This window comes from Seriola dumerili, unplaced genomic scaffold, assembly GCF_002260705.1.
Source record: "Seriola dumerili isolate Sdu_G_001 unplaced genomic scaffold, Sdu_1.0 BDQW01000052.1, whole genome shotgun sequence".
Taxonomy (NCBI): Eukaryota; Metazoa; Chordata; class Actinopteri; order Carangiformes; family Carangidae; genus Seriola; species Seriola dumerili.
The window spans coordinates 13,714,073-13,740,413 of record NW_019174307.1 but is presented as its reverse complement, the minus strand read 5'-3'; the positions used below and the strand labels follow the sequence as shown (position 1 = coordinate 13,740,413).

The following is a 26,341-nucleotide window of genomic DNA, read 5'->3' as shown; positions in this document are numbered from 1 at the left end:
GCAAACAAAAGGGACTGTCATGGATGAATAGGATGTTATTATTTATTTGTATTTGGGTGCATTGAGTTTCACTGTGTATGAATGGAAGAAAGGTTGTGGTAAGAGAGTGATGCAAAATTCGGTCAAGGAGAGAAAAAGATTTGAGGTGGCGTGTACTTGAGATAACTGTCATAAAGTGGGACGTGAGGGTCTGGCAGTGGGTACATCATGGCTTTGAGCTCTTTGAGTACTGGACATGAGGATTTGGTTCTCCGTCTGAGCCAGGCTTTGCCCTCTGGCGTGTCATATGACAGCTGGCATGACTTCAACCCATTTTTTTTGCCACCTGAGCTCTGCCCAAGGCAGGTGTAAGGTCATCAGAGCGAGAAGGCCTTGAGGCCTTAAGCAGAGCGTGTTGCGGGAGGCAAGGTGAGGGGAGAGCGGATTGGAGGAGGGATTAGCTAAACTATGTTCAACTGATCTAAAATAGGACAATATGTGGGGCTAAACTGGCAGCTGTTGCTTTCCTGCAGTGGGAATAAAGATGCATTTTGTTGAGGAGAAAAGCAGTTTTGACCGCTTGCTCACCTGGCTGTCTGACCAGAACCTCCGTGAACCCTGAGGACTCCCGGGAGAGTCGATACCAGGCTCCATCTGGGTCGCTCAGCCACTCCTCCACCAGGCAGTAGTACGTCCCAGAATCGCTGCTCTCTGCCCTGTTCAGCGTCAGCACATAGGAACGGGGCGACAGCCTCTCAGCCTGCACACGACGTCGCAGTCTCTCTTCATCTGCGTAGGCGCCGTACTCGAAGGCCCCCGAGCGTTCAATTCTCAGGAGGAGCTCATCAGCTTCTGACCCTGACGCGCGCCTCACGTACCACAGCACAGCATGCTGGGAGTCCTGGCTGGTCTGGGAGGTGATGGAGCAATTGATCCTGACACGACTGTCCTCCGGGTACACCTGCGACTGGTTGGTCTTTTGCACTCGCAGCTTACTCTCTGCAAAGAATTAAGGGAGAGGGGGTTCAGAAGGGAAAGAGACAGAGCAGACAGTCATTCCTTTGGGTGCAGGAAAATGTGAGCACTGGTGACAGGTACACAATGCAATTTCTGTTTTGTGACACACGACCTGTAGCTGGATTTATTTTTGGTGGCAGCAGGGCAGGAAAAGATAGTGGTGTGTGGGTGGGTACAGCAGGTGACAAAGAGAAAGAAAGGAATACGAGGGAAAGGAGGTGGAAATGTCAGACAAATCAAAGCACAGGGGAAGGGGGGGAGTTGTTAGTATCAAGGTAGAAATGTATGATAAGATACAGAACAGCAGAAGAGACAGGGGTGAAGGAGACGGAGCATGTTATTAGGTAAGATACAAGACAAAAGCAGGGCAGGGGGTCTGTCACTCAGCCAGAAACAGAGGGAGGGAGACGGAAGAAGGAACATGTTTATAAAGTCAAGCAAGGACAAGGAGAGAACAGATAGGAAAGGGAGGAGATGATAGAGAGGTGTGACTGAGATGTCAGGAAGGAGCTGAGGCTGTCCTCAATGCTGTGACAGAGTTGGTTACAGTGACATCGGTTGTGGGATAGGATTAGCTGCAGGTACATCAGGTGTGACCGCAACCAGCCCTGCTGTCAAACGCTTGGGGTTGGGTGGGGATTATTACAGCACAGAGCATGTAGAAAAACACACACACACACACACACACACACACACACACACACACACACACACACACACACACACACACACACACACACACACACACACACACACAGGATTCATAAAACCACAGAGACAATAAGTAAAAAAAGAATTCACACCTTATAATTCTCAAGCAAGAGCAATATATGTTTCATGCCATAAGACCTGCTGTAAATTACATTTGGACATTATAAATTATGACAGCTGCTTCATCTTCAGATCTTAAAATAATTGCTATTATTAATAGATACTGGAAATTTGTCTCAAACAATCATAATCACAGGGGTATTTACCTGCACTCAAACAAAGACCCTGCAGCTTGAATAAACATCAAATTGTTCCATGTACATACAGTTTGTATTTCTAAAGTGTATTTTCCAGCTTTTTTTTTTTTTTTTTTTTTACTGGACTCATCACAGACCATCTTTATCACCAGCTATAACCATCTTTAACATAAACCACGACTATCTGATTGGTAGCACTTTCTAGTGTTGGCACACAGATAGCAATCCAAGATTTGTTTGTTGGCTGAACACAATTTGGGCAAACAAATTCCCTTAATTGATCTCAGCAGCAGACATACACGATATGTCATCTTTTCCCACCTCTTCCCACCAGAATGAGCCAGGAATTTCTGGATGAGGGGAATGATGTCTGCCAGAATTTTCTACATAACACACTTATCGGGGGATTTGTTAATACACAAATGACAACCAGTTAATACATGGGAAACATTTATTATTATTTATGTTAATATGCCCCAAGAAACACTTCAATCTTTTTATATTGTAGTTTATAGTTCATAAATCTAGAAAAACAGACTTCCAATTTAAAATAAAAAAACCCACAAGACGAACTGTTTGACCTTTATTCAAATCAGTTATTAAGTCAGGTATTATTCATTATCCAGCAGGAATAGGGATGGGTATCAAATTTGCATACTTTTTGGTAGAGACTGAAATGTATCCATAGCACAGAGTTGAAAAACTGTCAACTGAAAAAAAAAAAAATGGTTTCATAGAAAAACAATTTTATATTCCTCACTGTAAGAAAAATATACTGTATAAAAAGTATAAAAACTATCATTTTCATATGGTAGCGGCACAAATAACAATAATAAACCCTAATTGGGAATATACATTTGTACTAATAATGTTTTGTTAATAAGTTTTGATAATGTAATCGTTTTCTGTTTACTGACACCAATCTGACCCCATATGAAGCGCTCAACCCTCTACGTTTCTCTTGCATTCTTAAAGAGCCCCGTGCATCTCCAATGTCACCCTCCTAGCTCCGGCTAAGCTCCGCTACGACTGACTGACTGATTGACTGCCTAGGGTCACAGCCATCTGCACACAAAAACCACACCCTCATCCACACAGATAGTCGAGCATGCTCAAACGCGATGCTTTTTGTGATCCCGCACATTCGCATTATACGTACAGTATGTTTCACATTTGGTTGCATCGAAAAAGATGCATGGCTACGAGGCATCACCAGACCACCCTGTTGTGCAACAGTATTTCAAGCTAGCATCTCAAATTAGTCATCATGGTTGCCTCGGTACCCACTAGAGACTTGGTAGGAAGCCTGACAATCTCCCCATCCGGAATTACTGCCGAGCCCTGCGGAATCCTGGCAATCATTTTTTTTTTCCAGGAGAATTACCTCCCAACCTCCTGAAGTGGAACCATGCAGGATTGGATTGGCACAGGACAAAGCAATTCTCTGCCATTCCCATTTGAAGTTTGAATCTGCAGCCAGGAGAAAAACTGGGGGCTGAAAGCCTGTTGCCATACATCAGTGTTTACAGAAATGCTTTTTCAAAGCTAAGATAGGCTAATTATTCAAGCCTTATTAGGTAGCATCATGAGCTATTACAAGTTATTATAACTAAGCACTCACTCAAGCGAAGAAATAAAATGGAGGAGCAATGAGCAGAGAGGCGGAAGAGAAACAAAAGGAAGAGAAATACTGTCCTTTTTTTTTGTCCCAAAACAACCTTAAAAGGCTCCACTCCCTCCAGAATCCTCTTGCTGAGAAATGTCTCGGCAAGAGAACAGCGACTTCACAGACCAGCCTGTCACATCCTCTGACACGTGTCCATTCCCACAGAGAGCAATGCTTCTTCCTTCAGCTACAGCCATCCTACCACAGTTGCATCAACGCATCTGCTGACGCAAGTATTAGTAAACGGGCTAAAAATTCTATATGGTGCGTGTACAGTGTTTGTGTAGAGGGCAGATTCATGATGTTGTGGGAGGAGACCCCACACAAGGAGCCAGATTAATCACACATCGCCAGAAAGGCCGCTCATCATGTATGTGCAGTCCCTTAACAGCAAGACGGGTTCTGTGTTCCTTTGTGTCAGCAATGCTGTCAATACCTATTTTTAGTTGTGATCACATGTTCTTTGCTACTGTGTTTCTTTAATGAGCCTCAAGGGTGCATCTACAGAGTAAGACAAATCCGTAATTGGAAACACATGTTCTCACTGCTCTGCATTAGTTCATGTGCCAGTCAAACCTGGTCTGAGTCAGAATAAAAGTATCCTACACGCTTATTTAAAAAAAAACATTTTTTTTTTGCATCATCCTTTAACTTGTTTTGGTCAGTTTACTTTCTCCACAGAGAAAAAGATGCAAAAAATACATCCCTTTATAATCAGGGAGAAGGAGAAGACAAAATAATTTTGAAGTTAACCTTGAGCACAAATGTTGATGTCTCCTCGTTCTCTTTACCTGCCTCTGTGGTTTCCAAGGCAACCCTGTCTCTATGAAGAACACGGAATGGCTATGACACCTTTAAGGACCTCACTGATCTCACTTTTCTTTTGTCAACAACACTAGGCAGGATTAAATAAAATCTAACGAAAAAGCTTGATTCTTGTCATGCAAAGTGTTTAAAAAATACTTTACTGGGCAGAATAGAGATGTAATGATATGAGCAGTATCCCACAACTATCTCAGCTGCGCTGGAGGTATTTGTGTTGCAGCAGTTCGCCGAGCATGTACTGTCATTACAGTACACACAAACACGCACACAAAAACTGCACAGTACAGTCACTAATTGGCTCGTTGAACCCCTGTCTCACCCCTTTCCCCATGTGTGCCCGATGTGTCTGTTTAATAGCTAGAGAAAACTGCAGAGTTGAGACCAAGCTGTCTTCATTCCTTTTATTTATCAGTGGAGGTAAGTACACAAAGTCTACAAACAGCACGGTTTTGATATGGAAGAAAGATAGCAAAGTGCACCCCAAACGCTGCACCACACAACTGTTGTTTATGGAGCAAAAGCAGATGAAAACAAGTTTGAGTCCAGGGGGAGGAGAAAGTGTACCGACAAGGATGCCATTGTGGCATGTCAGCGCACACTAACCACAGCTTGTAACAAAATCTGAGGATAACTTCAAAGGAACTAGGAAAGTGCCTGTAAATGAAAGAAAGTTATCCTTTATTCTTTGGCTACAGAGGAAATTCAATCCATTTTCCATCTCTGTTTAATAATGCTGCTCCAGGTGAAGTCTTTTACTACAAGACAGGATCTAAACGTTAGGGTTGAAATGTCTGCTTCACTCGTCTTATTTCCCTTTCATCACAGCCGCTTTTTTGACCACTCATCACCTCTTTCCTCCCTCCTGTATTGCTATGATCTATGTCTCTCCTGATCACATTCTGTCTAATCACCTGACACATAAATATTCAGCACCTTCACCTGTGGATTAATGAATTATTAATGAGGCATAAATGAAGTGCGAATAGCAGAGGTGCTGGTGGGGTCTCTGCCCAACATTTTTGCTCTTTTTTAGATATAGTCTAGTCTAATATGCACTTAATGGCCGCTGAGCTGACAACCCATCCACTGGGCCACAGATGTAATGCTTAGCTTAGCTGGAGGAATGGACAAGAGACGGGAAGAAAGAGACATAAAGTGAAAAAATGGACGAATAAAAGCAGCGAGGCCGACACAGAGGAGAGGGATGAGATTTTTTTTTAAAGAAGACAGGATGAGAGAAAAATAGGGAGAGTTAAGGGATATATCACCAAACTGAACAGATTTTCACAAGCACCTATCAACAGAGCGCGGAGGAGTGAGAGTCAGTGTGCAGAGGGAGGCAGAAAGCCTGGAAAAGATGAGAGAGATGTAAAAGACAGAAAGTGAGAACATGCTCCTGGGGGGATTTTGGAAAGCAGCAGGCAGTCTCTCCAGCTGCACTCCAGAGGACTTAGTCTTAATGGCTGCCTGCTCCGCCTTTAGCATTAGCATTAGCACAGCCCTGGGCTAATCCACGGCCAGGACCCCAAACATGTCAGGACTGAGGGGCTTAGACATGCCCTGATCCCCTGCAGAACAGCTCGCTTTGGCTTGCCGCTCCTTGCCAGCCTCTGCACAACCCCCCTGCCCGTCTGGACCTCTGCCCCAGGGGGCATAGATCAGAGCAGGGTGCCAGGCTGAAGCAATGAGGGATGGGGTTTTCCTGACTGAAAAAGTGGCGCCTCTGCCAAACTGGGAGCCTAATTTCTATGCTAATGACTGCGATGTATCTATGATCCCATTGTGTCAGAAGGATATTACCACTCCTCATCCCTCCCCTTTCCAACTCCCTCTACAATATCATTAAGACCGGGCTAATTATGGGGATCTGTGCACGTTAACAGCAGCCTTGAACACACCCAGACATAGGCCCGTGCACACACATGCAGCCTCCATCCATATAATTCCTATTCTGCACCAACGGTATGAACACACTGATACACTGACTGCACTTTCCTCTCTTCCTTCCTGCCTGTCTCCGAGAGTGATTGCTGGACACAGGCTGGCCCGATGGAGAAACAGATGCACAAGAGGGGGTAAGACAGGGGGTCAGGGCACGGGAACTCTGGGAGATTAATAGCCCAAAAGAAGCTGGCACGGAGGGGAGAGAATAAAGACATATCACATTGAGCCGTGCGCCTGTCTGGATGTCTGTTTGTGTTTGGGGTCTGCCAATAAGAATAAAACACATTATGCTCATTAAACCGCAGAGAACAGTGGTTATTCAGTTAGTGCGGGCTAGAGAATAGCTAGTGTGTACGTGTATGCATTCAGGAGGCGGAACTGCTGAGCCTCTCCTGCTCTGCTCCCACTATTAGCCACTGATTTACATGGGGAGCAGCAGCACTGTAGCTAGCTCTGAGTTACGACTTCAATTACATCAGCAGCAGGACACACAAGTGTGCTTGTGCACATGTGCGCACACACACACACACACACACACACACACAATGTGCTTAAGAGAGATGGAGAGACGCAACACAGAAAATCTCATTGTGTCTGCAGATTGGGCCAAACAAGGAAATGAGGCCTCGATTGGATTGGATTTGACAGAAAAATGTGCCTGTGTTCGTGCATGAGAGTGAGTGTCAGGGTTTGCTCTTGTGAGGAAGACGACGTGTGGGGAAGGAGTTTGACCTTGAATGTCTGAAACAGACGTGATTAATCAAAAACCTTTTATGAAATTATTTTCTGTTTCAGTGCACCCCTCAAAGGCTCTTCATTTATCACCCATTATGACCCTGTGTGTTCATGTGTGTGCGCGACACAGAGACAGTCCGTGAGTGCACTCTGACTATTTGTGCAAAGCAACATATAAACTGTCTGCAAGAGAGGTGGGTGGCGTGTTGCAGCCATACAGGAAACCCCATATGCAGAGTTCTGCCTCAGGTGAGCTTATGGGCAAACCCACACTTTATCCACTGCAGCTGAAAAAAGGGCACACAATAGATTTACAACGTTGTCACCAACAATAACACTGTGATAAAGCCTCTATTGTGTGCAAACAAGCACAGTTGCCATATACTTATTATTCATGAAATACTGACAATGGTGGAAAAGCTATTTGAAGAAAAATGTAAACATAACGGAGAGAATTATGAGGAGGAGGAGGGAAGCAGGGAATTATAAAATATTGAAAAATCACAAGAGTGAGAAAGAAGCTGGGGGCGTGCGTGGTGGGAAACATGCAGCTAAGTGAGAGTGAAGGGGAAAGAAGACATTAAAAAAGACTTATGGGGAGCAGCGCGAACAAAATGAAGGAAGGCAGAGATGAAGCGGCAGGGCGATGGGCCGGGCCTTAATGAGGATAGACAGCTCCCATCCATGCCCTGATAAGCAAGAATCTCCAATCACTGCAGTGACACCAACACTATCAACACTATCAATAACAGCTGGGTGGCGAGCACTTCACTGGCATGAAACGAGAGCACGCACGGCATCTGCTAGTGCCAGCCCATATTAAATGGGAAGATACCCTCAAGTACAATCTCAGAAAGAGAGAGAGAGAGAGAGAGAGAGAGAGAGAGAGAGAGAGAGAGAGAGAGCAGATGAGGCAGGACAAGAAAAAGTGCGAGAAAGTAGGAGGCATATATCCTCTAACTCAAAGCGCAACCACAAGAGAGCAAAACAAAAAGGACAAGAATAAGCAAAACAAAACAAAACAAAAAAATGGCATCCATTCGTGCGTCGCGATGTTTGATCATGTGAGTGCATGGTAGCCAGGCAAAGCGTAGGTGTGTGAGGAGAGATGAGGAGAAACTCTAAGTGGGACACCCCCCCACCTCTACCCCCCATCATCATTCTAGCTCAGCCAATAACCAGACGGTCTTAATATCCCGCTCCTCATGCCAGACACACACGCACAAATGTGCACATGCACACACTGAAATGATGAGAAAAATGTATTGAACTCCCAAAACCATCATTAATCTAAACTCCGGTTCCATTAGAGAAGATTCAGCATAATTAGTTTTGCGTGTTTTCAGTGTGTGTGTGTATGTGTGTGTGTGACGGGGAGATGGAAAGTGTATTTGTGTGTGCGTGTACGTGTGTGTGGTTTGAGTTATGAGTCGATGATATTAGATTGTGTCGTAGAGACTGAGGCTTCCCTGGCGATCTGCCATACTGAACATGTGTTTACCATTATTGCGTTTCAGAAGGAGACAAAGCGAAAACTCAATCAGGTGAAATATTATATTACCACCTCTGTATGTGGAACTGTATACCGTGTGTTTATGTTATTTTTGTGTGTGTTTGTGGAGATCCTCTGCTGTGAGGGATAATATTGAGTCGTGTTCTACCATAAGATAATTACACTTTTGCTCTGGGAGGTAACACCCCCACCCCCGCCTACTCGTGTGTATCCGTGTACTGCATGTTTATGTGTAGACCAGAGCATGATGTTATTTGTGCTCCTTTGTGTGCAGTGGGGTCTCTGCATGAAGCCTATGGGGGACAGTTCAAGCCAAAGTACTGCGCAGGGTTCCCCTTACAATGAAAATAAAAATACTTTATGTGTGGGTGTGTGTGTGTGTGTGTGTGTGTGTGAGAGAGCAGATATAGCAGTGAACTCCTCTCATATGACCCAGGGGACTTGGACACAGGCAGTGTGCTGCTAATGCAATCTGGAATAGGAAGTAGGTCTGGGCTGGGCTACAGGCACCTCACTCGTTTGACGAAACATCACGTTGACCGGCTGACTGCTTCTGTTCCGTCCAGCTTTTATCCACATCCAACTTTTCTCTTCTGCTGATCTAAGATCTACATGGAAGTCTGATCAAGGGCACTATTTCTGATGCTAGTTTTTATTCTCTGCTTTTGAAGTTCCGCAATAATTTAATGAGGAGTGTCATTCCATCTCATGTCACACACACACACACACACACACACACACACACACACACACACACACACACACACACACGCAAATCTTTCCTCTGAATTTAAGATGGTCGTGGAATGGACCCTCGGGAAGCTGAGAGAAACTGTTCGGCTGTTGTGCCACCAGGTATCAGGGGTGAGGTGGGCTTCTGTATATTATGCAGAGTAAGCGTATGAAAGCTCTAAAAATGCGCACCACAAGAAACACAGCTGCAGGGTCATTCATGCAAGAACTTACACATGCCCACACGTATGTGTATGTGCACACACAACGCAGGTCAGGCAGTCTTATACATACTGAGCAGGTACCTCTGGAAGCACAATTTAGAAGCTCTCAATTATGTATCTGGTCAGATGCTGTGTTGGCTCACACCTCATTACACACGCTCGCCTTTATCCCACTTCTTTCAGAGAGGAACTGAAAATGCCAGCCGCTCATTTAGCCAGGAGTGGTTAACATTTATGAAAATAGAGAGGAGAAAGCAGATGGGCGGGAGAGGCGTGAGGCAGAGAGAGACGTCCTACATTCTGACAAATGAATCATCAGTCTAAATGAAGGTCTGACAAAAAAAAAAAAAAAATTTAAAAAAAGTTTTTAAAAAAACAAAAACAGGAGGTGCAGTAGATGAACACGGCGTGTCCAGGGCTGAACTGGGCCTCCGCAGCCGAGGAGATAAAGGAATAACTCACTCGCCCTCCCTTGTGAGATAGTGCCCTTACACACAGAATGATTGCACCGTTACGGTTACTGATTGGCTCTCAGCCTGCAACTGATCCCACCGTCACGTTTACTGATGGCATTACCAAGGTAACTGATCACTTTGTCATGGAGACGCCACTACACAAGAGAGTGGGAGGATGACCCAGTATTTATTCCCCCAAATGTCTCTGAGTGTGTGTGTGTGGGGGGTTTGTTTGTGTCCTCAGATTTTTCTGGGTAGTTGGGAGGGGGGGGGGCAATGAGCATTGAGGATGATAAGTCGATTTCCAAATATCTTCTGAAAGGCCCGGGGACGCTGTGTGTTCTGCGTGAGTGGTTAAGGTCACAGCACGGTCAGTCGAGCGAGTAAAGCACCGTCTCTGCACTTTGGTGCTTCTGCGTGTGTGCGTGTGTCTGTTTACATCAATTCGCATTTCTGTGTGTGTCTTAATCAATAGCAGCGAGGAATGAGAGACTGTGTACAGTATACTGTACATGTGACTAACTTCCACAGGCTCGCTTTGAAAGTGTTATTGACTACCGCAGTCTGCCTTTGACCTAAACACAGTGTCTTACTTTCACGTGAACATGCAGGAGGCTCGCAGGCGTTTACACCTATAATATAACATTACATACAAACACTTAGCATTTCAGAAGATGCTGCATGATTGCTGATCTTATTACTGCAAATTCAAAACCTACTTCTCATCACACCCACACACCTTGCTCATATTACACCTGCCAAATCCAACAAATCTGGACCCCACTGGTACTTCAAGTACCACAATGCTTTGCTGGACAACTGTGAAAGCCAGACTAAAACGGAGGGTCTTTTTTTCTTTTATCAGCAGGATGAGTGTTTGCTTCAGGCACATCCACCTGAATAAATGAAGTATCTCACTGTTGAGGCACACCACGATGGCGTAAATTGGGCCAACGTGTGTTCGCGTGTCTGTCTGTGTTTGTTGTTTGTGTTCAGCCACTAATTGGACTGTGTCTGAATGGGTTTTTTCTCTGTGAGTGTGTGTGGAGCACAGAGGGCCAATGAGGGCGGTGTAGACAGTCTAATGCCTCCGCTGAGGAAAAAAGGTTCAAGGACGGATCGCGCGCTCTCTTTATCACACTTTCTCACTCTCTCTGTCTTCGTCCTTTGCTTCCCTCTCTCCCTCCACTTTCGCTCAGTTTTCTCTTCCTGTGGGATATTTAGCAATCCTTTCACTGCTCTCCATTAGGAGACTCCACCTTGCCCTGCACACACAGACATACACACGCACGCACACACCCATGTCCACACAAACTCCAATTAGTGGCTAAACCAGAGACTAAGAGCAATTAGAGCAGGCAGAAATCCTATAAGCTCAGCTGAATTCACTGTGAGTGTGTCTGTGTGAGTGTGTGTGTGAGTGAATCTCTGTTTATCCCTGTTTGTGTGCTGGTCTGTGTCTGTTCCAATTAGGTGTGTGTCTGTCTGGCAAGCAGCCATGCGGCTTTACCTGGCTGTAGGACACTGATGCCAAGCAGGTTGGACGTGCGGTTGGCTACTCTGCTCCAGCTGTTGTTGTAGTTTCTCCTCCAAAGGATGGCGGTGCACTGGTACTTGCCCGCCTCGCGACGCCCTGCCCGGGTCACTGACAGCCGGAAGTTGGTGTTGGAGTGGGAGCGGTCCACCGTGGTGCGGGTACCCAGCCCGAGCAACTGCTCCCCCCACTGCAGCGTGCCCTCGCGGGTGAAAGTCACCAGGTCTTTGAACTCTCCCTGATCCTCGTCGTCGGTTTCTGTGCCAGCCGGCATGAAGCGCCAGGTGACCGACGTGGGGACGCGAGGGTTGTGACGGGGCTTGACCAGGCACAGGAGGTCAAAAGAGTCTCCGAAGGTCACAGATGGTGTCCGTGATGAGGCCGACACCATGAAGGAGGACTCTAGAAGGTAGAAGGAGAGAGAGTTGATGTTAGGATGATGCACACAGTACTGCCAGTTGCATAATAATAGCACACAGCTTGAGTGTGTGATTGAGCCTGTTCTCTAAAAGCTTAAAATTCAGCAAATGATGTGGGGGGTTCATAATTGTTAACCGGAAAGAACTCTACTTTTAAGCACAGCCACCAAGAGGAACAAAGCCCCCTGCTGGAACAAATACAGATAGTGTTTACTTAAAGTGCACTGCCTTATTTTTTGTCAAAGCAGCTCTCAAACTTCACAAGCATTTTCTTCCATCATGGCCATTACAGCCTAAAGAGAGCCATTTTGCTTATAACATGTGCATGCATATGTATATACCACTCCTGTGCTTGTGTGCGAGTATGAGGTTGTGTGCTTGGCTTGGTTGTGAGAGTGCGCCTCAAAATTAATGGTGATGCAACAAAGAAAACCCAGGGGAGAGATTTCCTCTAAGCGCTGATGTTCGATCTACGCCCAGCTCTTTGCCAAGTCTAAACTATCCTCATTAGGCTAAAAACATTCACCCAACTCCATATGTTATTGCCAAGATACACCTACACTGGAAAGCAAAGGAGACAAGAGAGCGAGAGATAGACTATATAAAGAAAAAATCCTTTTTATCCGTGGCCTTTTAATAACCTGGCCCTGCTACGCCTTTTTTGGGGCATTTCAATGAACGTGAATGATTGAGTGGGAATATGAGAAAGACAGTATTACACAGATAAAAAAAAAAAAGGAAGTGGGTGGTGGAATGGAGAGATGTTGATGAAGTCAGATTTTTCCCAGACCCGATAATTCATTTCCTTGAGACTTCGCAGATTTCTCCATTATGTTCTTGTCAACAGCCCTGTCGCTTTCTCTCTGTCCCTCACCCTCTGTCTTCCTCTGACAGCCGTCATCCCCGGTGTCCTTCAGGGTGTGTAATCAATGGCTTTCTGTCCAGACTTGGCTACTGCTGGGACAGCCGCCTGGGGCCATAATTCTCTAATAGACAATAACTCTCCCCTCTCGCTCTATCTCTCATCTCCCCTGCGCCCCTATTCCATCCATCCGTCCGTTTCCCTCGCCGTCTGCCTGCCTCTGTGACAGAAAAGAGGATTTCACGCCGACCCATTTTCCCATACAACAATTTGTGTGAATAAACACGAATGCGTTTGTTTCCTTCACTGTACAAAGTGTGTGTGGTGGAGTGCCAGAGTGTGTCAATGAGTACCTCCTATGTGTGTGTGTGTGTGTGTGTGTGTACACATACTTTGCCACCCCAGACACCCTGAGGGCCCCCACTAAGAACCTTTGTCTTCACCGTGACAAAAAAACGAAACAAAAAAACACAAGATTCCCTGAGGACATCCATCTCCCACCCACTCCATGTCTTGTCAGCAAGACGAGGGAATCAATAAAGGAGGGAGCTATGAACTACATTAGGATACAGTGATCATATGTAATATCTTGGGGCTGCTGTGGTAGAGTGGGTTGTCCACTAAAGGTTTGATCCTTGCCTCCACCTGAACCCCTAGTTGCTCCCGAGCTGCTGCTGCGCTGTGTGTGTGTGTGTGTGTGTGTGTGTGAGAGAGAGAGAGAGAGAGAGAGAGAGAGAGAGAGAGAGAGAGAGAGAGAGAGAGAGAGAGAGAGAGAGAGAGAGAGAGAGAGAGAGAGAGAGAGAGAGAGAGAGAGTGTGTGAGAGAGAGTCGGAGGCAAAAGGTTGTAAGTGTTTTGTAACCACTAAGGTAAAAAAAGGTGCTATATAAGTGCATCTATCTTTAGCTTCTGCCTGTTGTCTGGTTCACTCAGAGGACAGGTCAGGGTGAAGCTCAATCTGAGCTCAGAGGGGAGATAGAGATCAAGTTTCTTCTTCTTTATTTATTAGGTGCTAGCACTAAAGAAGCAAGGCGAGGGTTGTAGAAGAAGAAGAAGAAAGCTGAAACACAGGAGTGCTCTATCTGCATGGCGGGTTTAGCTCCAATGATACTGCATTTGGAAGCTAAAGTGAGAAAAATGAGGATCCAAAAACAAGTCTGAGACGAAGTTAAACACACACACACACACACACACACACACACACACACACACACACACACACTGGCCGTCACACAACAGCGCACATTTGGAAAATCCTTTGATCAACAAGCATGGAGGAGAGGAGGAGGAGATGTCGAGGAGTGTAACTGAAGAGAGACGAGCAGCTTTGGACTTCTTTTCCCTCATTTGCATAATACGTCCCTTGTTCCTCAAACTAATGTTTTTGTTGTTGCCCGAATATAACAAATGGCCACTTAAAAACTGACATCTCCTCTCTGCAGCACCGCTGTGTGTTGCTGCAGGGAGCTAATCCGTTGGTTGGTGTGTGTGTATGTTTGTGTGTGTGTGTGTGTGTGTGTGTGTGAGTGAGTGAGAGAGAGAGAGAGAGAGAGAGTGTGTGAGAGAGAGTCGGAGGCAAAAGGTTGTAAGTGTTTTGTAACCACTAAGGTAAAAAAAGGTGCTATATAAGTGCATCTATCTTTAGCTTCTGCCTGTTGTCTGGTTCACTCAGAGGACAGGTCAGGGTGAAGCTCAATCTGAGCTCAGAGGGGAGATAGAGATCAAGTTTCTTCTTCTTTATTTATTAGGTGCTAGCACTAAAGAAGCAAGGCGAGGGTTGTAGAAGAAGAAGAAGAAAGCTGAAACACAGGAGTGCTCTATCTGCATGGCGGGTTTAGCTCCAATGATACTGCATTTGGAAGCTAAAGTGAGAAAAATGAGGATCCAAAAACAAGTCTGAGACGAAGTTAAACACACACACACACACACACACACACACTGGCCGTCACACAACAGCGCACATTTGGAAAATCCTTTGATCAACAAGCATGGAGGAGAGGAGGAGGAGATGTCGAGGAGTGTAACTGAAGAGAGACGAGCAGCTTTGGACTTCTTTTCCCTCATTTGCATAATACGTCCCTTGTTCCTCAAACTAATGTTTTTGTTGTTGCCCGAATATAACAAATGGCCACTTAAAAACTGACATCTCCTCTCTGCAGCACCGCTGTGTGTTGCTGCAGGGAGCTAATCCGTTGGTTGGTGTGTGTGTATGTTTGTGTGTGTGTGTGTGTGTGTGTGTGTGTGTGTATGTTTGTGTGTGTGTGTGTGTGTGTGTGTGTATTGAGCCCAGTGCTCCTGGCCTGCCAGCTCCTAACTGCCCCGCTCCAGTGGCTTCCTCAGCCTGTACCGAGGATGTTAAGCTTAACTCAGCACTGACAGAGGAGACCCACAGACTGTGAAACACATTGCTGCTGCATTTCCATTCTAATAATTCTGGCTAATCCATATGGGTGACTGTGAGTGTGTGCGCCTGTGATGGGTGTCATGGAGGCCTTGCTCTTGATGTGTGGCAGGTGGTGTGTGTATGTGTGTGTGTGTGTGTGTTTGTGTGCGATAATAGCTCGTTCCCCTGGGCGGGGCATGAATAAACCATTGTGTATTCTAATATGTGAACTGCATGTTCCTCCTGAGCCATTCATCAGTCTTAAGCAAGTCACACACCACATGCCTCTCTCTCAGGGTGTGCATTCGTGCAGACACACTGTCTTGTCCTCAGCGTTTACATGCTTTACTGACTCAGAGGTATTCCAATGTGCACAGTGTTTGAGTTAAATTAGCCTTCTAAAACTTACCAACAGTCTTGACAGTGACTGTCTTGGTGGCTGACTTCTCTCCCATCTTCTCCCAGTTTAGCTCTGGGTCTGTCTGAGACCAATCAGTGACTGTGCAGCGGTACTGGCCCTCGTCCCCCGGTAAGGAATTGTACAGGGACAGAGAGAATGTGTCTTCTCGAACCTTCTCCACACGTATCTCCCCATAACTGGAGCGCTCCCTGTAGGTGGGGCTGTGCCAAATCGTGCCGTCTCGGTCCACAGACGCCACCTCCTGGGCCGGTCCAGTCGCCTGCTTGTCTGTCCACTGCCAGACAACGGACAGGGGGCCTGTGGTCGACTGGACTGAGCAGATCAACTGGATCACGTCGCCCTCTAGGACCTCTGAGGAGTTACTGGACAACGACACGGTGATGTTGCTCTCTGAGAGGGAAGAGAAAAGAGACAACGAGGTGAGCGTGAAAAGCACATATCTGAGAAAGGATGCATAAAGACAGGAGACAGGGAAGGAGCTTGAAAAAGTTCCTCAAAATCTCAACTCCCTCTCACGCTGGATCTCACAGACAACAAAAATCACATTCTCTGCGTTGAATCATTCAGAAGGCCAGGGGCAGTAAAACAAATTGTTGAGCCTGTTCCCGGGAGTATAACACAATCCTGTGCAAGTGCGCTGTGCAGGTGTGTTCGCATGCTTGCGTGTGTGTGTGTTTGTAAGAGCGTGTGTGGGGAGGACGATAGCGCAGTTTGTAACTGGCCTCGGGCACATCAGAGTGACAGCCAGAGAAGAGGCCCTGGTGAGTTTGTGCGTGTGGGTTGGGATTCTCTCTATGAACCTTGTGTAGCTTTGCTGACCAAGTCCACAAGGGCACAGGAAAGAAGACTGAGATCACAGGGCTCAGTGGCACTTCAGAAGAAGAGGAGGATAAAAGTCTTTACTGGCTCTCCTGCTCTGTTTTTCTGCTTTATCTCCGCTCTCATCCCTTCAGCGTCCATCAAACATTATGGGGCTGTGGTTGACCCAAAGGCTCTCTTAGCTCTGTGGGGCCCGACACTGCCGTCTTCTGGGGGTGTGGCTCAAGGTTTCTCCTTTTTTTTTTTTTTTTTTTCTTCCTTTCCCCTCAGGCCAAGCACTGCTGCTTCCCTCTTCCCTCCTAATAAGCATGAGCTCTCTGTGAATACGGAATAAACTCGCCTCTCACTTCTATCACACTCAAATGAACAAAAGGAAAATCCTTCCTTTTCTTGTTCTTTTCTGCCTTTCATTTTAACAGCTTCATATTTTTTTTCCACGGCTAAAAACATACTGTATTCTATCACTTTTTGACACTGAGATGTGAAGAGACGAGTGTTAGACAGACATGTTGATACAAACATCCTCGCTCCCTTAAAGTTCTCTAGTTTCTGGACAGTTTCTCTAACTTTCCCTTTCCCTTCTCTTTGGACTTACATTGCAGTTTATCCCCTCTCTCTTTTTTCTCCCCCTGCCCTTGCTCTTGACATTTCTGTCTATATGATAGAGATTCAGTATGGCATGTAAGCTGTCTCTCCCTTTCCCACCGCAAAGGTAAACTCATCCATCAACACCGATTTGTCACAAGCGTTTACCTCTGTTTTTCCTTTCCTGTCACCTTTGCCTGCCTCTGACTGATCAACTTTAACCCCTGTCGCACCCTATTACCAACTCTCACCCAATTCCCACAATTAGAGTGATGAAGCACATCTTGAGACTCTGTGTGTGTGTGTGTGTGTGTGTGTGTGTGTGTGTGTGTGTGTGTGTGTGTGTGTGCGCAGGAGGTGAGAGAGGGCAGACAGTGGAGGGCAATTTGTGCATGAAATAAATGCTGCCTGACCGCTACTGCTGTGCTTCATGGAAGTTCTCGTCCAATAACCATGGCTATTATCCTGTGTAAACACTATAAACATCTTTTATAGGGCATTACGGTCTTTTGTTGGAAAAACAAAACCTCCCGTACAGAAAGGCTCCCAGGAGACTGCTGCAGGCTTGGGGCCATTGTTTTTGGGCTGATTTAGCAGGCGGTGCAGAGCGGTCAGGATAAGGTAGCGTTGGCTGCCTGAGAGGAGATACTACTCTGTGGTTATCATGCTTTATTATACTGGTAGCAGCTGGCTCCTGCCTATTCAAATCCTCAGAGACATAGGGGTGCAAAGAGAAGAGGGAATGGAGCATATGACCCACACTGATGTAAGGCTGTTTTTTTTTTGTTTTTTGTTTTTTTACTGCTGCCACTGACAGCAAGAAGAATCTCAGTGGCAGATGAGAGGATTGGCAGCAAGGTTTTGAAGGTTTGACCGTAAATTTGCATCACTCGGCTTGCGAGCCTGACACGACTGCACCAGCCAGCTCCTGCTTAACACAGCTGAAGAGGACTGCCCCAGCAGAGCACATTAATTTAGCCAGGGGAACCACTTATAGGGCCCTGGAGAGCTAGGCCCCTTTTCTCTGCTTCTTTTCTTTTTCCACGGTTTCATTTCATGGTTGTTAGCTCAGCCTCCTTGAGTCTGGACTCCTCTGCTCTCCATTATCCCACTATAGTGTAACCCCACCCCACCCACCCCCCACTCCCAGCTAAGCCAAGGAAATGGGAAGGACCATAATGCTGCATTACCAATCCTTAGCAATCCACTCAAACAGAAAATACATCAGGAATAAGAGCGCCATTATCCTTTCCCCGCTTACTCACAGCTAACAATAGAGGCTGTGCAGCTATCTGTTATAGGCCACCTTGTAGAGAGCGCGAGGGGGAGGGAGAGAGAGAAATGGAGAAGGAGAGAGACAGAGAGACAGAAAGAGAGAGAGACAGAGGGAGAGAGAGAGAGGCTGGAGAGGAGCACAGTATGACATTCTCCACTGCCTATATGAAGATAAAAGTCCTATTATGAAAAGCTCATCATTCTTAGTGTAATAGACAACTAAAGACGGGACAAGTAAAGCAGTGGCGTCGTGAAACAGATTATTACTCACTGAGCGGCTGGACTGTGATCTGGACATTGCGAGACCTCTTGCTGCGGTCGATGAAGTCTCCCGTGGGTGTCTTCTCCCGCTCGGTCACGCGACAGATGTACTTCCCGGCATCTTCAAGGCGTAGGTGCTGCAGCTTGAGCAGGTGCACGTTGGTGCTCTCTTTGCGTACGGTCATGTGACCAGCCGCCTCGCGGGCGACATAATCGGGGCCCAGGACAGGCACGGCACTGGGGCCCACCACGGCCACCGGTGAGCTGCTGAAGACCCACGACACCGAGAAGAAGCGCTCGGGGACATTCTGGGCCTCAATGGTGCAGCGAAGCTCCAGCGGCTCACCGGCCGTGAAGGACCGTCGCTCCGTGCTCACCTGGATGCTGAAGTCCCGATCTGAGTGAAAGAGACACAGAGGGGACATCAGGGTTAAGGGGTTATAGAACAAGTGGCTGAAAACAAAAAGTTATGTACTGCATGGGAAAATATGATATATGAAACAAAAAAGAAAATCCCTTCCCTCTGAACGTTGCACATAATTGTGGCTTAGTAAGATAAGATATTTATGCACAAAACTCCTTGAACACAGTACTACATTTTAAATAAAATAGCAGAATGGAAAGACTATAAGTGTGTGGGGAGGGGAGGAGGGGGTGCGTTTGTTTTGTTCCCAAACAACTTGTTTCTGATTTCTAAAACAACACTGATGTCTGAATGTGGCCTACAAATGGAATCCATAACACTGTTGCGCTTTCTTAATTTCCACAATCTGCGACTCTAAAGGAGAGCCAGTGAGTGGGTGGGTGGTGAAGGTGGGAGTTAACTTGGTCAGGGATGCGTGGGGGGGGGGGCAATAAAATAGCATCGGTTAGTGCCAATGAGAGGATAGAATAGAGACTAAAGAAGGTTGAGGTCATGCGGTGCATCACTCCGGTAAAACGCTGATCTTTCAGGAGGCCCTGCTCCCTCTCTCTCTCTCTAACTCTCTCTCCCCCCTTGGTTTCACCTCTGCAATAAAAAACACATCTAATTAAAATTCTTTTCAGCGATCTGAAACAGAGTCAGGCGCTCCCTCTTCCTCCTCCTGCATGGTCTCAGAGAGAAGCGAGTAAACACTGCTGCTGCTAGCTCCTCCACTTGGCCAAATTACACTTGCTGTCTGCGCATGTGCTGCTGTGTTTGCGTGTGTGTGTGTGCGCGCACACATGGCTGTGTGTTCAGTCTTATTTGCTGTATTAATTTCCACATGATGAGCACGGTATGTATCAGAGACGGCTGCTTTGCCTCTCAGTGAGGTGGTAGCCGTGAGCTGTAATTACAAAGACTTTAAACAGACTTCCTGAGAAACACGCTCATGGAAAAGTTCAAAGCCTGCCGTTGGTATAGGGCTCATTATGCGGGGGAACGTTCTGATGGGGAGGGAGGGAGGGAGGGAGAAGAGGGGGTATTGTTTTGACATACACAAACATGAATGCTCACACATACTAAATATTGACATACAAACGCATTAAGTGTGTTTGCTTGTGCAGAAACAATCATCATTGACCAATAAACAAGAATTTATTTGTTGACAATTTTGATAAGAAATTCTTAGTTTTCTCATTGATCTCATAAAAATGCCAAACATTCTGCCTCCAGCTCTTCAAATATGAGGATTTGCTGCTTTTTTCAGTTTTTATATTTGGGCTTAGGACTGTTTGTCTCCTTGGTGCTGCATTTTTTTTTTTTTTTACTATTTTTGACATTTTATAAACTAAACAAAAAACCAATTCACAAAAGAAATCATCACTAGATTAACTGATAATAAAATAATCATTACTTGCAGCCCTTGTCCACATGCACATATGCACATAATGGCAAAGGCGTGAAGAGAACAACCCACAGAGGCCAAAACAAAGAACAGCCATGCTATAACAAGGCAGCAGGACGGCAACCCACTGTATTATGACATTTGAATTAACTGTGAATGGAGAGGGAGCAAAGCTAAAAAGAGCCATGACCTGCTTTGACAAAAACTGGTCACCGCTCAGCATGGAGCTCCATTAGGGCTGTGTTTTACAGGAAGAGTTCAACTGAAAGGAGACTTGGGACAGAAAACAATACTCAGTGCAAGTAGCAGACGGAGAAAAGAGAGAGTGGGTGATGGAGAAAAACTGAAGGAGCAGGACAAAAAAAAAAAAAAAATGCAGTGATGAGACACGACTACAATGGAGGAGGTGAGAGAAAGAGAGAAAGAAATAGAGAGAGAGGAGAGAGAGAGAGAGAGAGAGAGAGAGAGAGAGAGAGAGAGAGATAGTAAAAACAGAGAGCGAAAGGTACATTAGGATTCTGTCCATTGCTCCTCTCTCTGATGCCGGCTGTGGGTGATTAGCTAGTGATGGGGCTGTCTTGAGATCCACTCTATCTTTTATAATAGGAGTCTAATGGAGGAGCTGCTCCCTCTCTCTCTAAATTTTTTGTGTCTCTCTGTCAAATATGCACTCGGACAGGTGCACACATCAAATACAAGTTCAGCCTGAAGCTATGCAAGCTGTGGCCTCATCATGTAATAAGTATAAGCACACAAGAAGAGATCAAAATGCATTCACACGCGCACAGAATTGAGTTTGAGCACACAGCCGCGCACAATTCTGCTGTATTCTCTTTGTCACGCAACAACACCTCCATCCATTATAGATTACAGAGAAGACAAAGAGTGACGAAGGGTGCTGAGAGGGGAGCTCTTTGTGCCTTTTGTCTCCTCCTTCAAGTAGCAGGAACTCATCTGACAAACCTGCTTCGCATCTGAGTCACCAGTCTCCTTCTCATCCACCCATCCGCTATCTGGGGCACTATCAACTTGTATTGGTCCAGAGCGGATCTGATGCTTAACGGAGAAAGGCAAAACGATTCCACTTTGAAGTGATTTACTGGCATAAGACACTTGCCACTGTGTGCTGCCTTTGTAATTGAGCTAATGTCAAAACAGTTTATCATACCATCTCCGTGGAAACTTTCCTGGAAGCATGCAAAGAGATTCTTGTGGAGTGCAGCATAGTGTGTGTGATGGGGTCGTGTCGGGTCAGAGGTTATGGGCACATGCAAGTCGGAAGTCGTTTGTTACTGGTCCATCAAGTCTAGATGCTGACAGCTTATTAGATCATTATCATATGAGGCATATTCCTCAACACACTCTTTGTTTCTTCCATGTACTTCCATGATGCACCCATTGTCACTTACTTGACCCCATGTCTCCCTCCCATGCCTTCCCTCCCTCTTCGTCTTCCTCCCTCAGTTGGTAACTCCCTTCCATTAGACAATCTCCTCCTTCAGAGCTTGCCCCAGACCAGCATGGATTCTCCCACTAATGCACTCAAGCACAAACTAGACTGGTGTGATTGTTGACGAGGAGTGATTGAAAAACCCATTCTTGGCTCCTGCTCTCTGGGCCACTCATTGCCTGGAGGGATTGTATATGTGGAAGTCATAGGTCTCCCATGTCAAACACCCACGCTGTTTGGAGCTGGTTAAATTATTCTTGGATATGCTTGTAATGTTGCCCATCAAACAGACACAAATACAAAAGTGGGGAGTCTGTGGAGGTTTCGTTAAGCCCTTTTTAGTACACTAATGAGCTTAGTGCGAGATACTGATCAGCAATCAGAGGAAGCCAGCCCACATGCGTGCGTGTGTGCTTGTCAAAAGGACAGGGACCTAAGAGTAGAGCAGCCTTTACCCTCCCTCCCTCCCTCCCTCCTCTTTTTCACAGAATCTCTCCCCTCTACTCACCAGTGGGCTGAATGCGGAGCTGAGCCTTGTCGCTCTGCTTGCGGGTCATGGCGAACCAGCTGCCGTCCGGGTCCTGAATCCACTCAGCGGCCTGGCAGTAGAGCAGGCCCTGGTCCACCGGCTGCAGCTTGTGAATGGTCAGCCTGTAGGCCGTAGCGCTGGTTTTATCCAGCCTGAGGTCCCCCGCTGTGATCCGCTGCCGGTACGGTCCCCCAGAGCGGAGAACAAAGTCCCTCGACAAGGTGACCAGCTCCTGGGGTGGGGCAGCCGCATCCTCCGGAGATCGAAGGTACCAACCAACTGACAAGTGAGTGTGCTGCAATGTGGTCCGAGACACCTCGCAGGTAAGCTGTAGTGTGTCGCCTTCCACCTTGGACAGAGTCTGGGCTGGAGCTGCTACTGTCAACGAGTCAGCGATGACTGCAAATATGAAGAAAAGAAGAAGAAAGAACATTAGCACTCGGAGTCAGAAGATGTGGAGGTTGTTGGGGATCTGAGGGCACATTAGAAACCCCCAGCCTGTATATAAAAAAAAAAAATCCTCAAATACCATGTAATTCTGTTGTTTGACGGTGGCAGACTAGCCATAATAAAACAGACAATTTTGGTTGACACTATTATGGAGGTGAAAATAAACAGGCATTCTGGGTGGTTCAAAATCAGTTTTACTCCCCATTGTGAGGAAAAGGTGTTAATGCAAACAAGCTTTTGTTCCATTTGTGCTCTCTATTTCCTCTTTAATACATGACTTTCACATGTCACCATGCGTTGATGGCATTTCCTCTATCGCACACACACAGATGCCTCCTTAGACCCCTCTGGCACTTCTTTCAGTCTGATTATATCCCATGAGGATAGCAAACAAAACAGCTCCACACTGGCAACTTACAGCCACGCTCCTTCTCACTTAACTTCTCAAACATTCTTTTTTTTGATCACACATACTAAAATTACAAACTGCAAGTTAAAAAAAATTGCTTTCATAAATTCAGCCCAGCCCTTCTATCTACACTACAATAGAGACGGACTTCAGGCCAGATGGTTGCAAACAGGGGAGATGAGAGAGAGGGACAGCCGAGTGCGAGGAAGCAACAGAGACATCAAGATTTGATCATTTGATGGAAACACTCCAAACATCGACAGAAATAAACATGTAGAGCTTTTAAAAAAAAAAAAAAAAAAAAAAAAAAGGAGCCTGTATTAGCTGAAGAAGTATTTTTGGATGTGTACCAGAGCGGTGCTGTTTGTGTGTGTGTGTGTGTGTGTGTGTGTGTGTGTGTGTGTGTGTGTGTGTGTGTGTGTGTGTGTGTGTTGTGTGGGGAAGAGAGACAGAGAGAGACTGACAGATAGCACTGGACCTAAGATTCCAAAATGTCATGCATTAATGCCAACCAAAAAGAAAAGAGGTCTTAAGGTCATAAAAAGAAAAAAAAAAAAGTAGTGCCAGTATGCTGAGTGTGAGCTCTCACAACTGTGTTTGGATGTGTGTGTCCTCACAAGACAGATCCTGGTTGTCTCCCTATCATTTATACAATCCATGACTTGAGGCTGCAGACACATACACACACACACACACACACACACACACACACACACACACACACACACACACACACACACACACACACACACACACAATGCCTAAGATGCAAAGAATTTACTATGACGTTAGTGTTCAGCGTTCACAACAGACAGCAATCAACCATTTAAGCTACGCTGGGATAAAATGAATCCAGTGAATAAATGCTGAGAGATGCTTTCTTGCATTGCCATGTGGTGACTGGGAGCCCTTCTTAGAAGCCAAAAAAATGGAATTGCTTTGTGCGGGTATATGCTAGTGGAGTGCTTTGTCAAGATGTTTGGCTATTTAGGCTCTTAAGGGATTGTCATTGTGAAGACTACAAATCAGCACGTTTCAGATCTGTGCTTCTCCTCAACTCACCTGCTATGTGGAAGAAAAAGCTTTATTCCCACTTTCTTCAGAATGTACGCAAGTGCGCACTACCTGCATGCATTCAAAGTAAACACGTGGCTCTGTGTGTGTATGTGTGTGCGTGTCCTCATGTGTCTTGTGTGCAAAAACATGAGTAAAATGGAGAGATGGGGATTGCAAGAACAGAGAAACAGACACCACTAATGAAACAAACTAGGAGGGGAAACAAAGGCACAGAGATCAGAGAAAAAAAGATGGCGGGGGCGGAGAAAAGAGGCTTGACATCTGGTTACTGGAGTTTAACAAGACACTCAAAGAGAGGAAACAACGCTAAAACAGAAGTGGCAGGAAAATAAAGTGAGTAATCAGGTGGGTCAGACACAGTGGCACTCTAATGAGATGCTTCATTCGGGAGATATATACAGTAAGCCCAGACAAGAATAAACAGTTTCCTGCAATATTTTGAAGCAATCGTGAAAATACTGACGAGGTCTGAATGAGTAATCCACTTCTAAATTACCTTCAGTGCTTGATAAACAGTCTAACAGCAAGGGAGGCTAATGGCAGTCATGGGCAGCAATAAAACCATTCTGCTGATATATTTGTTTGTTGGTTGTATGGTAAAATGACAAACATGGGAATCTTACTGGGCCTGTATCAGTGTTTATATTCAGAAGTTTTATTTATAATAGGTTAAGGCTGAGCAATCTGTCTCTCCTAACGGCTCTAAATGCTTTCGCTATTGTTCTATAAATCTGTGTTGTCTAAATGAAAGATTCAGTGATTACAAATAAAGAAGACTGACAAGTGAAGCAAAGTTGTCCAGATATGAAGTGGTAGTTTTCATGTTGCCATATTTATATTACATGCACCCACACACACACACACACACACACACACACACACACATATACATATATATATATATATATATATCTATATATATATCTATATATATATCTATGAAGCCCTTTGAAGATACAAGTTACTCTTAGCCTAATTGTAGTCTAATGATGACATTAAATAAAAGGTCATTTTCATTACACAACAACATCTGATTTTGCTCTACAAGGACCTGATGTCGCCAAGTCCACTGACTCCGACTCTCCAGTCAACAGTGAGTGAACGGCAGCCTCACACAGACACACTGTTACCACAACAACACACCTACGCTACAACCTGCAATTGCCATAGCAACCCTCCCACATGATGATGTGGGCCTCTGAGAACACCCGGGGGTTACTATAACAACCGCACCCCCACCTTCCCCAACACCAACCCAATCTTGAACCTGACTGCTGTCACCTCTGTGAACACCACCTGGGGAACAGAGCGTGAAAACAGCAGGCTGACTCTTCACGACACTTGGTCCGCTTCTTATAGAGATATTTAACACATAAAATCCTCTGGGCCAATCAGATCCCTACGCATAGATATATCTGGGAGACAGAACCAATCAGATAGCACCAGCCAATCTCAGCATTTCCAAGGGTCGAGCCGAGGTTGTAAACACACCAAGATCCTCCAATAGTCCCACTGACCTCAATCTGGGAAGGATTAAGAACAGCATGAGATGGCATTCTCTGGCACACACACAAAAGTGAGTGTGTGTGTGCGTGTGTGTGTGTGTGTGTGTGTGTGTGTGTGCTTGTGAGGACCATAACCGCTGTGTGCCTAATTACAACCATTACATTACAAATCTGAGAATATTCAAGAAAATATTCTTGTAATATTTTTCTTGCACTCAACCAATCCCAAAACCAACAATGGATTTATTCAACCATTCATAGCCATAGAGAGTTCACAGACCACAATTATTATCAAAAAACCATTACAAACATTAATGAGCTACATCGTGCCATTGCATGTTTCTTCATTATGATGAAAATGGGCACAGTAGTTTAAGTGAATTCAACATCCTGCAGCATTACATTCTCACAATCACACCAAATGTGTATCAATCCCTAGCTGAAAATAGTCCCTTCCTAACCTTATATTTACCTCACTAACACCGACAAGTCTGC

General features: G+C 45.6%; 1 protein-coding gene across 1 annotated transcript in view; it reads right to left on the bottom strand.

Annotated features, from left to right (window-relative positions):
• igsf3 (immunoglobulin superfamily member 3) overlaps positions 1-26,341 on the bottom strand; it is a 69,044-nt gene that overhangs the window by 6,727 nt on the left and 35,976 nt on the right. The window contains exons 4-8 of the mRNA XM_022740238.1: positions 22,385-22,804; positions 18,626-19,012; positions 15,664-16,065; positions 11,569-11,994; positions 568-978 (exon numbers count right to left, since the gene is read on the bottom strand). Coding sequence (XP_022595959.1) covers positions 568-978; positions 11,569-11,994; positions 15,664-16,065; positions 18,626-19,012; positions 22,385-22,804 — 2,046 coding nt within the window. The remainder of the gene's footprint in view (positions 1-567; positions 979-11,568; positions 11,995-15,663; positions 16,066-18,625; positions 19,013-22,384; positions 22,805-26,341) is intronic.